This window comes from Ciconia boyciana, chromosome 11 (assembly GCF_034638445.1).
Source record: "Ciconia boyciana chromosome 11, ASM3463844v1, whole genome shotgun sequence".
NCBI lineage: Eukaryota > Metazoa > Chordata > Aves > Ciconiiformes > Ciconiidae > Ciconia > Ciconia boyciana.
In genome coordinates this window covers 6,671,877-6,687,300 of record NC_132944.1, presented here as the reverse complement: position 1 = coordinate 6,687,300, position 15,424 = coordinate 6,671,877, and the positions used below count along the sequence as shown (strand labels likewise).

Genomic DNA, 15,424 nt, shown 5'->3' with positions numbered 1-15,424 from the left:
GGAAGAGGGATGTCGGGAGGGCTTGCTGCTCTTCCTCGGCAAAGCTCTCATCCGCCGAGAGAGGCGGAAGCACATATTGAGTTGTTGTGAAGTTTCTTTCTCCCCTCCACAGGGATCTAGAGAGAGCTGCGGACTCTGTGGCTTCGAGCCACCCTGCCCTGCTGGCTCCATTCAACGGGTAAAGCTCACAGCTTTGTCACCAAGGAGGCCTGTTACGGGGCTGATGACAATACCCACATGTCCCTCCCGTTTTAGCAGCAAAATGAAGGCACACCTGCATGTGGCGAGTCCCTTGGGTCGGTCGCATTGTCCATGCCTTGCCCCAAGTTACGTGTTCCCGTAGGGCAGGAGCTGAGCTGAGCACCAATGGGGTCAGGGGCTCCAATGGTCTTTGCTTGGTCAATCCCCATATGGGTGACAGCAGCTGCAGGGGTCCCTGCAGCAGCACTGGGGGCTCGTCTGGGTGCTTTATAGCAAAAGAGCTCAGCCTGGCTGCTCGAGATGGATCAGGGATCAGATGGTGAGCAGCCTTGGGGGGGCAGTGGTGGTACCCCACTCTGACTGCATCGCCCGTTGTCTCTCTCTGCCAGGCTTCTGGCATGTCCCTGGGGTACCTCTGTGGCTCTCTGTCACCAGCCCCATCGCATGTTAGGAAGCCTCTGTTACTTGCCATAAAACTGAATGAGTGGCACAAGAAAAGTCAAGGCGAGACGTCAGTGACCAATGTGGCAAACTGTGTTTTGCCTGTTTCCTTGCAGGGGGAAACCAGGCGCTGCTACTATTATGGAAACCAGCTGTTGAGAAACACTTTTCTGTTTCACCGCAACTCCCTTTTGCGGCCGTCCTGGCCACGCTCCCCGTGGGACACCTTCAGAAGGCGCTGGGAGCTTCCTAAGCGAGGCTGCAAGAGGACCTGCGTTTCCACCCAGTGGGTGCCTCAGTGCTGTGCGAACCACTATGGCCGTGACTGTCGGGGTAAGGAGCCGTGTGACCCTTTCCCGCCTCGGCCCTTTCTTTTGTGGGCAGGTGGCATTACTGGTTCAGCACAGACGTCTGGCGTCCATGAATGTGCTTCCCTGGAGAAGGGTGGGAAAAACCGCAGGCAGGGAGCTCCAGGCTGTAGAGGGTGCAGGGAACTATCCCCTGGAGTGCGTGTGGATGGTATAACAGGGAATTCCCTTTCCTTGGAGAACTGCTTGTCTCCAGGGAGAGCCCTGGGCACAGGGCTGCTGGGGGTGGCTGTTAGGCACGTCACTCACACCTAGATGTTGCTGATGCTCAACCATTACCTGGCATCTGCTCTCTGTGCTTCATCTGTGGGCAGCTTTCATGTCCTTGGATGAGTCTGCTGCCAGGTTAGCATGGGGCAGGCCAGCACAGACTCGGCACATTGCAGCAGAAGGTCTTCCCAGGCTGGAAGCTATGCCAAATTTGTCCCTGTTGCCCCTGTTCCTAAGGTTTATTGTCACGGGATGTCCCCAGCACTCACTCCCCAGACTGCCGAGCCGGGTAGTCCGAGCACCCCGTAAGCTCACGTGGCACCTGGTGCGCAGGCTCTGCACGGGGCAGCGAGTGGCTCCCCCCCAGCACAGGGTCACTTTGTCACTGCAGCCTCACTAAGGTGCCCCATTTGCAGCATGCCCAGGAGGGCTGGAGGTGCCATGCAGTAACCGTGGTACCTGCGACGACAAAATCGGTGGCTCGGGGAGATGCAACTGCAGCCAGGCTTTCATTGGGACCAGCTGTGAGTTGTGTGCGCCGGGCAGATACGGGCCAGACTGCCGAGGTAAGACCGCTTCTGCCTGTGGGGTGGCAGCAATGCGGAGGGTTTGTGCAGAGGTGGGTGCGGCGCACGGTGCTACTTGGAGAGGGGGTGGGTGCGGGGCTGACCTCTTTGCAGCACGGGAATAAGTGCTGCCACGTATGCATCAGTCCCACCAATGCTCAGGTCAGACCTCTGGGGCTGTGGCCCCCCGTGGGCTCTCAGCAGGGCAGCTGTTCGGGCAAACATAGTTTGCCATCTCAAACTACTCCAGTTGTACTTTGAGAAGGCTGGGTGGCTTCTGTGCTGAGGCCCCAGGGTCAAAAACCCCTTTCATTTGTCATGCACAGCTGAGAACCCCAGTCTGGCAGAAAGCGTTATGACATATTTTGGGCTGGGGGACAAATCCGTAAGTCGTGATGAACCCTGTACAGAAAGAGCATCTCCTGGGACATGCTCAGCAGGGACCTGTGCCCCTGTGAAGCAAAGGCCAAGGGAAGGGAAAAGGAGTTCTCCGTTCCCCCATCCCAAGCTGGGCTTTACAGGGTCTCCAGGAATGTTTTTGATGGCTGTATGGTTGCAGGGGCTCAGCGTGAAAAATACATCTCTAGAAATGCCCAGGGGAGGGGAACAATGAGGGTTTGCGCATGCAGAGAGGCTTCCCCTCCTCCATGAAGGGTGCGTGTTGCAGGGGGGCCAGGGCTGGCAGCGACAGGAAGGGATGAGTGCGTACTGCCGTGCCTGCCTTCATGCACTGCCCACGCAAGCCACGGTTCTGTCACATGGCTGTCCCATGGCCTGAGCGTGGCCTTTCACTGCCACCAAGGCGGATACCGTGACAGTGCTTTTACCCATTCCTCACAGAGTGTAACTGTACCGAGAACGGCGTGTGCAACGGAGGACTGCATGGCGATGGCTTCTGCTTCTGTGCTGAGGGCTGGACCGGAGACTACTGCGAAATCAGACTAGGTGAGGGATGCCAAACCCCACCACCCACTGTTCTCTGCAACTCGGTGCCATGCAGACTCTTTCCCAGCAGCTGGATGGTTCAAGCAGCCGCTCAGAAATACCTCCAAAAAAGAGCCCTCAATTGCGGGGCTCATTCTGAGATCTGGCCCTTGCTGTTGAATTTCACAAGGGTTGGGGTGGTGAGGAAGAGGAGGAGGAAAGCTGCGCTTGATCGTGAACAAGTCCTTGAGCTCAGAGGTGCTCCACGAAGAGCTTGAGGGTGAGCTGAAGGCCTGAGGCTTATCTGAAGGAGTAACGGTCCTCTGGGTTTGGGCGAGGCATCTGCAGAAAAGCACAGGGGGAGAGGGGGGGCAGCACGGGACAGGTGGCCTGGGGCAGAGGCTGGTGATGGCAGCCATGCCCATGTTGCAGCTCTTGGATCATTCTGACCTGTGTGCATTCTGGTTTCAGTCACGACGCCCACCTGCTCTCCACCGTGCCACCCCCAGGCCGTCTGCCGCTCCAGCAACCTCTGCGAATGCAACCTACACTACGAAGGAGATGGGAGAATGTGCTCAGGTAGGGGGGAGCCACGAGGGGCTGGGGTGGAGGGGGGGTGAGCGAAGGAGAAAGCAGACAACACGGCAAGACAACAGGTGACCGTGTCCTGAGCAGCTCTGTGGAGGATGGCCATATCGGTGGGATGACTGGCAGGACAGACAGACCACCAGGACACCTAACAAGGTATTTTAGTTAACCTAACACTTTTATCCCTGCAGTGATCGACATGTGCAGCCAGGACAACGGGGGGTGCGCCAGGCACGCACAGTGCACACAGGTTGGTGTGAACGTCTCCTGCGCCTGTGCTCCTGGGTATGGAGGCGACGGCTACGTCTGTGACCCCATAGACAGGTGTGCGGACGGTAGGAACGGGGACTGCAGCCAGCACGCCAACTGCATCAGCACCGGGCCGGTGAGTACATCCCCTAGGTCCGGGGAGATCTGCGTGCTTGGGAGAACAGCACAGGTGGCTGCCGTGGGATGCTTCAGGCTGCTGGAGCACAGCGATGTGGCAGTGTCCCCTGTTACTGCAGTCCCCAGGCCTGCCCCTCCTCTCCAGTCCCCTCAACTATTGCGCTCTTCCTGCAGGTCCTTACTGCCAGACGGGCCATGGCATGATGGTCCTGGTGATGTTATGCTGAGGCCATTTTTCCCCATTCCTCTGTCTGAGAGGCATAAGCTGTGTCAGTTGTGGCATTTCTGGACTGTTTTGGGGGCTCCGGGATGGTCCTTTGAGGATGATGCTGGCCATTTTTGCAGAGGAACCAGAGTTGCTCACTGCAGGCCGGAAGATGGGACTGGGAGCATTAGGTAGTGCAAGAATCACAAGCCACATACCTCGGAGCTCAGCTGTCTTTCAAACAGCATGTGACAAAGATTCAGTGTGACAATTTTTGGTTCGTGTGCAGTTGGATGTGGGGGGTAGGACAGAGGCCACGTGGCCTTTCGTAGCTCTGTCACAGGCAGGCTGTAGAGGCATTCTGAAGACTCATCCCCATCTTCACAGGGATACAAGGATCCCCAGCTGGCATCTGCGTGTTTGCATTCACACAAATGCCATCCTTCCTTTGTGCTGCAGAATGAGCGGCACTGTGAGTGCAAGCGGGGCTACGTCGGTGACGGGATCCAGTGCCTGGAAGAGGCTGTGCCCCCCACGGACCGGTGCCTGGAAGACAACGGGCAGTGCCATCGGGAGGCCATTTGCACCGACCTGCACTTTCATGGTGAGTGTGCTCAACCCCACAGTGCCAGGGATAATGTTCCATGAAGAGGTCACACTCCCTCATCCTTCACCTTCTGGCTCGGGCACCCCTCAGGAGAGCTGGAGGTGGGGCAGCCAAGGGGCCGGGGACTTGTCTCTGTAGCTTGGTCGGGTTTTCACGTTCCCCTTTTCCCCTACATGTCATACGGGGAGGACCAGCCATCCTTGTCTGCTCCTGTGTGACATGTGAGATGGCCTCTGGTGGGATTACACTGCCAGTAAGCACTGACTCCCTTGGGGAAGGCGAGAAGCTCAGAGGATGCCATGCTGCATCCCATCTTGCCCTCACTTGAGCATTGTCCACATCCCCCCCTCCCGTGCAGCACAGAGCACCCTCCATTGCCAGTGCTGTCTGTACTTACACCGGGTACCCACGCGACTGCCCCAGGGAGGCTGCTCGCTCTCTATACTGTACTGATGCTCCCTGGCCTTGGTATTTTGCAGATAAGACTATGGGCGTATTTCATCTGCAGTCACCCCGAAAAAAGTATGACTTCACTTACGAGCAGGCTCAGAAGGCCTGTGCCGCAGAAGGCGCTTCCCTGGCCACTTTCCGGCAGCTCTCAGCAGCACAGCAGGTCAGGGCAGGGATGCAGAGGTCGGGCAGGGACTGGCTCCATCACCTTGTGGGGTGGGGACGTGCAGTGCTTCTCCCTGGGCCCAGGCCAGCGGTAGTGAGCCCATGACATGTGGTGGGTGACCTCTCATCCCCTCGGACAGGCCCTGTTTGCTCCATCTACATCCATGAAACCAGGAGGACTGGTGGGTCTTGCCAGTCACATTGGGATGAGAGCTCCGGCAGTGCCCAGCCCTTTAGGTGTTGGGGGGATGTCGGATAAGGCTGCACGATGGGAGTATGCATCAGGGCAGAAAACCTGGGCCTGAGATACTATTTTTAATCTAATCATTCATTTTCCTCTTCTAGATGGGATTCCATCTGTGCTTGGTGGGTTGGCTGGACAATGGCACAGCCGGATACCCCACGGCCTACCCCAACCCCAGCTGTGGGGCTAACCGAGTGGGCATCGTGGACTATGGCCCCCGAAGCAACCTGAGCGAGACCTGGGATGCGTTCTGCTACCGGGAGAAGGGTGAGTGGTGCAAGCACATTTCCTAGGGACAGTCCTTTCAGGCACAAGAGGTGTGTCGCGGCAGCAGGCAGAGAACTGCCCTTGGAGCATGAGGCATGGGCAAGCAGGCGCATCCCCCTCTCCCCATGCCCACGTCAGGAGGGAACATGCTGGGGGGTATCCAGAAGTCAAGGGAGAGGTGGTCAGCGTAGCCATTGGTGAGTTAAGTCGCATCTTGGTGTTCCTTTGCAGATCTGACTTGCACCTGCCGTGATGGGTTCGTGGGAGACGGGTATTGGTGCAGCGGTAAACTCCCCGACGTGCTCGCAGACCACGCTCGCTTCTCCACCTTCTATTCCGTAAGTGATGCTCTCCTGGTTCTTTGGTGTGCCAGCAGCCAGCAACAAGGAGGAGGAAGGGACTGGCCGTAAGAGGGAGAAGTAGTGCTTTGGTCTGCATGCAGGATAGCGAGTACAAACACAGAGGCATTTTCGTTCCAGGGCTGGGGGATGTTTCCTGGACTGGGAAAGGTAACAGCATTGAGCTGCCGGCCGTGTGCTGATGGGGAAGATCTCCCATCTTTTCCAGATGTTGCTCGATTTTGCCAATGACACAGAAGAAGGACTGGATTTTTTCATCTCTCTGTCTGACGACTTCGCTCCCAAAACTCTCTTTGTCCCTCTGAATTCTGGCTTCGCGGACAATGAAGTAAGCAAGCAGGGATGAGTGGCCGCTCGAGGGCGCATGGAACAAACTATCAGAGGCCCAGAGGAGAGCAGGAGTCCGCCAAAGCTGGCATGATGGTGATGTGAAATAGAGTCTGGGGAGGGAGGAGGAACTGAGGTCAGAGGGGACCGCTGGAGGTCTCTAGTCCAGTCCCTCACTCAGCAGAGCCATTTGGGTCAGGTTGCTCAGAGCCTTCTCCAGTTGAGCTTTGACTGTTTCTAAGGATGGCAGTCCTCCCTTCTCTGCATAGTAGTTTTGTGCCGTGTTGCCCATGAATTGAGCCATGAATTGAGTCTTGTGGCCAGGGAGAGTGTCTGGGCTTAGGCCAGGTGGGGGCTGCACGCAGCAGGAGGGAAGGGGTGAGAGCCAGCTCAGCCGTTTCTCATCCCTGCTCCCTGTTGCTTTTTCAGACACTGACAGGAGAAGAACTGAAGCTCCATGTGTCGTCCAGCAATGTCGTCCTCTTCAGCTTCAACCTCACAACAGGCACCATCATCCCCTCCCAGTCAGGATATGACCTCCATGTATCAGACCTCCCCGTGGACAACAGTACAGAGCACTCAGTAGGTTTAACCTCGGCAGAGGTCAACAAACCCCCATAAGTTTTCACCACATCTCTTTTGGGACAGAGAACAACGGGGAGGCTTTCTGGTCGGGTGACATCATCTCTGTCCTGTGCTGTAGGATGCCAAGGGGATCAATGACACGATGATTGTGGAGTGGGACATCGTAGCTTTCAATGGCATCATTCATGCGATTGCAGAGCCGCTGAGGATCCCACCGCCCGTCGTTCATCTTGGTCAGGTGAGTGTCTGAGGGCACGAAAGTGCTGGAACAGCTGGCGCCAGGCCTGGGAACGGGCATGAGGCGACCGAGTCATCCCCAGGACTGGCCTCGCCCTCTCTGCTCTCCCGGCACGGCTGGTTTTGGCGGGGCTGCCCACGGTCACCCCGGGGAGGCGCAGCAGGGCGGCTGCCGGGAGATCCCATCGCTCTGCCCTAACCAGGCCGCTGTTTTTCGACGCAGGTGAATGGCGTGGGGCGGGTGTCGGGCTCCGTGGCCACAGGGACGTTGGCAGCGCTGTGCTTTGCGCTGGCGCTGGCTGCCGGTGCCGGCGTCGCCTATTACTGCGTGAAGAGGCGGCGGCGGGAGGAGCAGTTCGGGTACTTCCAGGTCGGTGCAGCCTGCGGGCTGGGCAGCGGCCTCTCGGGGGAGGGCAGGTGGACGGAGTCCGGGGAAGCACGGCCCCTCTGTGCTGTGCCCTGAGGGGCACTGGGGGCTGTGGCGGGGGGCAGCCACGCGTGGGAGAGGCGCCCGCAGGTGCGGTGTGCCGTGGGAAGGGAGGGCCGAGGGCCGGGCCCACCGCGGGGGGCGGGCACGGGGGAAGGGGTGGGCGGGGCGCGCCTCCGCCCCAAGCCCCGCCCCCGGCCGCCCCGCCAATCCCGCGCCTCCCCTTCCAGGCGGACCTCCGCGCGGACGAGGAGGAGGAGGCGGCGGGGCCGCAGCAGGAGCGCGCGCGCCCGGAGGCGGGGCCGCGCGCCGCCCGCCCCCGCCCCCAACGGCCGCTCGTCGCCATCCCCAACCCGCTCTACGGTAGCCACGCCCCCGACTACGAGCCGCTGCACGTGAGCACCGCCCCGCCCCGCCCCGCCGCCGCGCGCTCCCGCGCCGCGCGCTGACGCCGCTCTCTCCCCCCCCCCCGCAGGACTCGCTCCTGGCGGACGCCTGCGCCGACCCCCACGGCCGCCCGCAGTGAGCGCCGCGCCCGGCGGCCCCGCACGGCCCGGGGGGCGCCGAGAAATCAAGAGCTCCGCGCCACCGGCTCTGCCCGCGCCTGCCGCCCGCTGCTGTGCTGTCGGCGCGGCTCTGCCCCCATCCTCGCTGCCCCAGCCACGGCCTCCCACCGAGCACCCCGCCGGTACCTGCCGCCCGTCAGCCCCCACCCCCACCCCCCCGCGGCAGGTGCGGCCTCCGGCCCGCTCTCGTCCCCAGCCCAGCTGCTCCCTCCCCACGCACGGCCCTGTACCCCCCAACCGCGGGGACGCACGGCCACCCGCGCCAGCACCAGCAGTCTTGGCGCCGGACAGCCCCGGGGGAACGCCAGCCCTCACGCTCCCCCTCCGTGGCCAGGTACAAGTCCCATCCGTTAGTCACCACCCCGGACACCCTTTAGTCACCTCCCCTGCCTGCACTACGGCCATAAGGGGCACAAACCGCTCCGTGCTGGACACCTCAGGCCTGGTCTCTCAGACCCGCGCCCCAGCTGCACCCCAGGCCCTTGGTCCTGTACCGGGAGCTGCGCCCCCAGGGCAGGCAAACGAACAGAGAGAAGCACCACCCCTGTCGTGAGCTGGTTAGTCAGTTAGTTACTGCATGCTGCCGACTTTTATTGAGCCTTCACAGTACACACAGCACAAAGACATCAGATGCCACATGCAGAGACTACAACCATTTGATTAGCGCAGCTACGTTAACAGCAATCGTTCAGCAATCTCGACAATCACTGAGTCAAGAGCAAGGCGTTTTGAAAGTCTGCAACAGGCTGGCACACAGCACAAAGACAAGGCAGTGACACACAAAGACAAGGCAGTGACACACAAGTGACAGACTGATGGACCAGCCTGGCACACCGCTGGAGAGGAACGTGCAGGAGAAGAGGGGTGGGGTGGGGGTCTGTGTGTGTGTATGTATGTGTATCTCACTGAGGGCTGCTGACACTTACACGTTGTACTTCAGTGCCTTTCTCTGAGGAGTTTCCTGGCAGAGGGTCCTCCACACTGACCAGCTTCCTCTCCCTCGGTTGCCCCTCACATTGACAATTGCCCCATGCAGCAATTGCCGCAGCCCAGTGCTCACAAGCCACCAGTGCCTGCCCCCATGTATTCCCCCAGCCTCCCCGTAAACCGGCAGCCCTTCCCCATCACACAGACACACGGTGCATGCTGAAGACCCATCGTGCACACTCTGCGGTAGCTCACCCATTCCTTGCCTGCTCACGGCCAGCCCCAGCACAAGAAGTGCATCCGTTCTCTGTTCCCTTTCTCTCCTGTCACCTCAATGCTGACTGCCCCCACAAGCGAGCTGGTACTGTCAGTCACCCTTGTTGCCATCTGCAGATGGTGCAGCAGTGAGGGGAGGAGGCAGTGGACCAAGGCAACCAACATCTCCAGAGCCTGCACCAAGAGCTCTGCCTTCAAACGTCCTCTGACTGCCCCTACATGTCTATCTCCAGGGAGAGCAGCCACATTACTCATCTCCTGCCTGCTTTGGGGCCCTCGCAGACCAGCCCACCCCCCCCGCCCCGGGATGCCTCTTACCCCTTCATCCTCCTCCTGTAGTCATCAGCTTCCCACACACTCAGCTTTCTGATGGCATGACATGCTCTTGTCACCCAGGGCCAGCCAGCATCAGGGTGGCACAAACTCAACAACCCCTACCCACCTAACTGCCCCTTCACCCCTCCCCAACGCCTTGCCTGTCCCTCGGGGCAGTCAGAAGCCTGGCCAAGAACAGCATGGCCCCAAGCTGAGTGAAGAACCTACTTTCTGCCCCTCACATCCCAAAGCTGCTTGGACCTGCCCGGGCCTCCAGGCCATCACTCTTGTCCCTTCTTTCCTCTTCCTCCTGCTCAGGAGGCACTACAATGCTTTGCATGGCCCCGCTCCCCTTTCTGACCCAGCAGCACTTCACACTCACCCCCACCCAGGCCTTCCTCACCACCCCCCTCCATGCACCTTAGGACACAGCTCTGCAAAGACGGGTGGAAGGCCACCACCTCTGCTGACAACCCTGCACCTTCGCTGAAAGGCTGAACACGTCCCAACAGACCATACCGCATCAAGTGCCAAAATACTGATGTCACATGGCACCAAACCCCCAAAAATACACTAAGCTCACTCAAAAAAGAGGCATGCCCCCAAACACTTGTTTTTAGGCCTTCTGACCTACTCCCACCCACCTCTCACACAGGACTTCCACATCCTGCACATTTAACTAACAGTTGGTTACCTACCAGAGGCACCAGCTGGACCCACCAGCCTGGCAGAGAGCAGGATGGGGCTGAGGGTGCTGATGCCAGTTCTGGAGAGGTAACGCTGCTGCTGCTCTGTCATCCGTGATGCATTCGCTGATGCGCTTCACTGGCTGCCCAGCTGGCAACCCTGTCCCCTCACTGTCCCCCTGCAGACTCACTCCACAGCTCCCAAGGATCTCGGGGCAGCTACAGACTTGACACACCTTGTCACACCTCACGTGGGATTCCACGTTCACCAAGCACCAGTGACTCACTCAGGACTCCAGTTCTGAGCCACTTCTCTGGGCACAGAGCAGGGAGCGGCAGCTTCCCAGCACCAGCACTGGCTCTCCATCTCACCTGCCCCTACGGAGGACCCCCTGCGGCTCACTTACTTACTTACTTACAGTCCAGAACAAGCACCTATCCTCCATCCAGCCTGCAACACACCTCAGGGAAAGGGATGGAGCCAGTGAAGGGGGAAAAAAAATAAACACGCCATCTACACACATCCGTAAGTGTCAAACGCCCTTTAGTGGTAGACAGAGGTGCTGCTGGCCCTGCAGCCTGCCCCACGTACAGCCTCACACTGTGCTGTTGCCCAGAGTACCTGGCCCTTCACCGGATATGCACCATCTCCTCCAGGAAGGGGGTTTTCATGCAGCCTGTGCAGAGCTGATCCATCCAGAGCGGAGCCTCGTGCTGCAGAGGGGTGCGCCGGGGGTAGAAGGTGAAATTCACGTCGTAGTTCAGCAGGCAGCTGATGGATGCCATGTAGATATCAGAGAACCGCACCAGCCGTCGAGAGAAGTACGTGGGGTTGTGGAAGGTGCGGAAGATGCTTCCAAACTGAGGGTTGAACAGGTTCTTCGTCAGCGACCTGAGAGGAAAGATGGTGCTCTGTAGATAAAAGGCCATGGTCACAGATTCTTCCCCCCTCCAACCCCTTAGCCCTGGGCCACCCCACTCCCAGAAGACATTTTGGGATCACCCTAAGTACCCTCCCACCCAGGCTGGGATGCAGACCAGTCCCTGCGCAGTAAGACTGCGATGAAAATTCAGTGCACACTTACTCTTCCTTGTTACCATACCTGTTACAGGCAGGGACCCACCCGCAGTGCCAGGAGCTGCAGTAGCAGACAGCCCATCAACCCACCCCCAGCACAGGGTGACACCACCTCCCCTTTCCCACCCTGCCTTCAAACCAGTCCAACCTCCCAGGCTGCAGGACTGCACTGCTGCTTTCCCTCCCCCCAGACAAGCGACACCAGGGAGGACCATGGGCCAACAGCTGCGGCACCACTGTCCCCAAAACAGGTTACAAAACAGATCCAGTGCAGGCCTGGGAGCCTCCAAGACCCCTCATGAGCGAGGGGGACAACGCTCACCTGATCTCCTGACGTTCCTTCATCCACTCCAGCAATACTTGCTTCGACTCTGCATCCTGATACATCTGCAAAGACAACAGCAGAAAGCACCACATTGTGTCAGTCCTGCAGGCCACAGCTCAGCTCCTCCCAGTTTCCACTGTAACTCACAAACCCACAAGTCCACTGTACCAGGAGGAGGATGAGATACTTTTGAGAACACAGGCAAGATGGTACATCCCCCGATTCCCATGCTAAGCCCAAAATGCAGACTCAGAAGGCAGCATATTACCTGTCCCGCTCAGACAGGAGCTGTTTACCTGCATTCTCTCTAGCAGCCCCGTCAGAGCCTGCTGCCAGGTCAGGGAGTGCATGTACTGCTCTGTGTTTATGATCCGAATCTCTGTCTCCAGTTCAGGAACAATGGCTCCAGTCCTCCAGCCGTGACGCAGCATGAGGTCCTAGAGGTCGGGGTGGAAAAAAAACAACCAAGAATTCAACATAAAGACTGAAAGCCAAACACAACCCTGTTTCCTAGAAGAGTGGTCTGTTCCCATTATAGATTCTCAGGGGACAGGCATCCACAGCCCATGCCAGGTCATGCCAGTAACAGCTGTCTCCTGGCGCCGAGGATCAGCTGCGTGAAGCACCTAGAAACCTGGGAACCACACAAACTGCTCTCAAATTCACAGACCAGCAGATGTTCTTTACCCACAGAAAGTGCTTCAGGGGCCCTTTCTCCACTGCTTGCTTCTGCGTGACAGCAGAGCGGGGATGCTTATGTGTCCTTTCTGTGCCCTGAAAGCTGCAGCCTGCAGAGCACCCAGCACAGCACGGCAGAGACCTGAGGACTCAGATCAGGGCCCTGCCTTACACTCCAACACAGCTGCCACCACAACAGTCACGCAGGCTTGCTCCCACCTTGCCAGAGAGCAGAGACCTTTCCACTTACCGCAAGGTCGCTGTACAGATGGTCGCCAAAGTAGAGCACTTTAGACCCACGCCAGCCTGTCAGCCTCAGAAAATCAAAGAGATTACCCTGCAAGTAAAAGGAGCACAGAGAGAAATGTGGTTACGGGCCAAATGCCTCCATCCTCCCTGCATGGTACTGGGCGGCCACCCCAGCAGCATTGTCAATGCAACTGGATGTGCCACCTTACTGCATGCAGATGTGAGCACTCTCATGAGATGTCAACCTGCTTGCTCCCCCAACATCCAAACCCAGAGATTTCTGTCCTTCCCCACCTTATTTCACTTTCTTCCCATGTGACAACCCCCCTGTACATCCCTCAGCTTTTCTTAGGCTACAGAAAAAGGCAGAAATGCTTCTGAACCCAATAGGCAGTTCAGGGGAAGTTCTGTGCTCTAGGGCACAGCAAGTCAAGAGGACTACATGGACTCAAAAGGCAACAAAAGGAGGCAGTTTACAGGCCAAAAGTTAAAGACACCTAAATTAGAAAAGCCTGAGCAATAGACAGAAAGAACCCCAGGTGTTCTGGGTTTAGAAGCTGTTGGGCTCAGGTGATAATGATTTCACCTCACAGAGTGCATCAGAGGTAAGGTGAGCACCATCATGCAAGGCTTTTGGAGCTAGGAGTACTTGAGGCTGTTCTCACACCACTGACCACCATCCCAACCCAAAAGATTAACACCACCCACGGTTCACAGGAATTGCTTAACCAAGCCAAAAAGCCAGCCAGCTTGGGCAGATTCACAGCTAAGTAAAACAAACCAAACCCCAAAGCACCAGTTAAAGCACAGCACAGAGCAGCTTTCAAGGCTTTCCAAACATCCACCCGCACACAGAGGAGACTTCAGGGACCCCCCTTCCATCTCCACACAAATTTTCCACATGAGTCACAACAGCAGCAAAACCCACTAGGAAAGGAAAAGGCCCCATCAGTGCCAGCAGACTGGATTGTGCCAGCACAAGCAATCAATGCAAACCTGTGAGCCACTCGGCAACAATCTCTCCAGCCAGTCTCCAGTGCCAGGAAAGAGCTAGCGTGCCTACCCAACAGCACCGGCCCGGACAGAAAACCCCCAAACACAAGCCAGCTCCCACAACAGCCTGCAGCCCTGCCTTTAGCCACTGGCAACATGCTGTATGCACTGCAAAGGGTGCCCAGAAACAGAGTGCTGGGCCTCCTGTTGCTGCAGCATCTCTGGAGCTGTGCAGACTTCCCTTAACAGCATGGAAACACAGGGCCAGGCAGGCCTCTGCATTTCTTGGACACAACATTGCTGCTGCTCGCTTGAGGGTAGCTCAGGAAGCCACCAGCAGAGCGGGGAAACGGACCACAGCCTTGGGAGGTGGATGGTCCTTTTGCTGTGCTCTGGTCACCTCAAACAGCAGTGGACCTGACAGCCAGGAAACTTGCGCTTACACCTCCACTGAGCTACAGACCTGTTATGTGACCTCCAGGAGCTGGCTGTCCTCCTTCCCTCCTGAGATTGCAGACTAGGGGAGGGACGGGAGTACATACATGCCACAAACAGAAAACACCACATCTATCAGAAAGGAGGAACTAGAGGGCCATCACTTGAACTTCCCAGTCCCCAGGGCAAGACACCAACCCCTTGAGGTCCCATTCGTATGAGATACCCACAGCACAACCGCCATGCAGCTGTGCTTCAGGGGACAGGAACAAGTCAGCTCAGAGGCCTCTAGCAACATCACCAGCACAGCAAGGTCCACAGCCACTAACATTTGCCAGAAAGAAGCATATTGTGGCACTCCAAGAAACCAAAAGCACTGGGGACAGGGTGGACTACAACCAGGGTACACACTCTGTCACTTCCCAAGAACCACAGTTAGGCAACAACCTTGATGCAGTCAGATAAACATCGTGGTGGGGGGGAGAACTGGAGAAGAGCCCAAAATCCTACCCATCTCTCCTTCCTCCCTCATCTTTTCCCTTCCTCAGTGCACCACTCACTTGGGTGAGCAAACTGTGGCCACAAAATGTAGGTGGTCGAGAGCAGAACTTAATTCAGCAATAAACCCCTTGGCTGAGGTATACTTTTTCTCCTGAGGGAGCCGGTAACCCACTGGGAAAGTTTGCCCATGAGAGAGAGACTTTGTATGAGCTCTACTTGCATGTTCCCAGCTCCTAGCTCTTGGTAGGGAATGGGACACTAGCAGAGCACTTTGACAGACCCACCAGACAGGCCAGAGGCTTCCCAACAGCACTACTCAAGGACACGACCTACTTTTCTACTGCAGGTCAGGTCCCAGCTACTTGACCGCGATCTCACTAACAGTTTCTTCCCGTGGGATTGGACAGCTCACATAACCAAGAACAAAACGTCCTAAAGCCAGAGACAACTTGTTCTCAGGGGACAGACCAGCTGCAAGGAGAACACCCCAAGGCAGCAAGTTTACCAGAGTTAACAGCCCATCCTTCGGACATGCTTGTTCTTCAGGAAGGGCAGAGAGATGGGAGCCAGGCTTTGTACCCTATTTGATCACCCTTGTTTCTCCACTCCCTCCTCCACAAGTCCACCTTTTCCAACCTTATGGAGGACGATTTGGAGTGAGGTGTGAAAGATCTTTGCATACACATCAGACTGCAGAAAGCTCTGCCTTCTTACCCTGAACGAGCACACTCTTGGGAGCCTTGCCAGGACAAGAGTTTCAGGACCAGGACATCAAAGAGCCAAGGGAAGACTGCACTATTGGCCACGCTGGACAATGTCAGAACAGAGCTCCTAGGG

General features: G+C 57.6%; 2 protein-coding genes across 2 annotated transcripts in view; one reads left to right on the top strand and one right to left on the bottom strand.

Annotated features, from left to right (window-relative positions):
• STAB1 (stabilin 1) overlaps window positions 1–8,167 on the top strand; it is a 62,649-nt gene extending 54,482 nt beyond the window's left edge. The window contains 16 exon segments of the mRNA XM_072875851.1: window positions 113–178; window positions 759–975; window positions 1,637–1,786; window positions 2,627–2,731; window positions 3,182–3,289; window positions 3,490–3,683; window positions 4,350–4,494; window positions 4,977–5,110; window positions 5,458–5,623; window positions 5,855–5,961; window positions 6,191–6,310; window positions 6,739–6,891; window positions 7,013–7,132; window positions 7,355–7,501; window positions 7,789–7,953; window positions 8,034–8,167. Of these exon segments, the coding sequence (XP_072731952.1) occupies window positions 113–178; window positions 759–975; window positions 1,637–1,786; window positions 2,627–2,731; window positions 3,182–3,289; window positions 3,490–3,683; window positions 4,350–4,494; window positions 4,977–5,110; window positions 5,458–5,623; window positions 5,855–5,961; window positions 6,191–6,310; window positions 6,739–6,891; window positions 7,013–7,132; window positions 7,355–7,501; window positions 7,789–7,953; window positions 8,034–8,084 (2,148 nt within the window). The 3' untranslated portion in view covers window positions 8,085–8,167.
• A 2,688-nt stretch (window positions 8,168–10,855) lies between these two features.
• Window positions 10,856–15,424, bottom strand: part of NT5DC2 (5'-nucleotidase domain containing 2) — a 29,204-nt gene continuing 24,635 nt past the window's right edge. The window contains exons 11-14 of the mRNA XM_072875875.1: window positions 12,660–12,746; window positions 12,028–12,168; window positions 11,729–11,793; window positions 10,856–11,220 (exon numbers count right to left, since the gene is read on the bottom strand). Of these exons, the coding sequence (XP_072731976.1) occupies window positions 10,959–11,220; window positions 11,729–11,793; window positions 12,028–12,168; window positions 12,660–12,746 (555 nt within the window). The 3' untranslated portion in view covers window positions 10,856–10,958. The remainder of the gene's footprint in view (window positions 11,221–11,728; window positions 11,794–12,027; window positions 12,169–12,659; window positions 12,747–15,424) is intronic.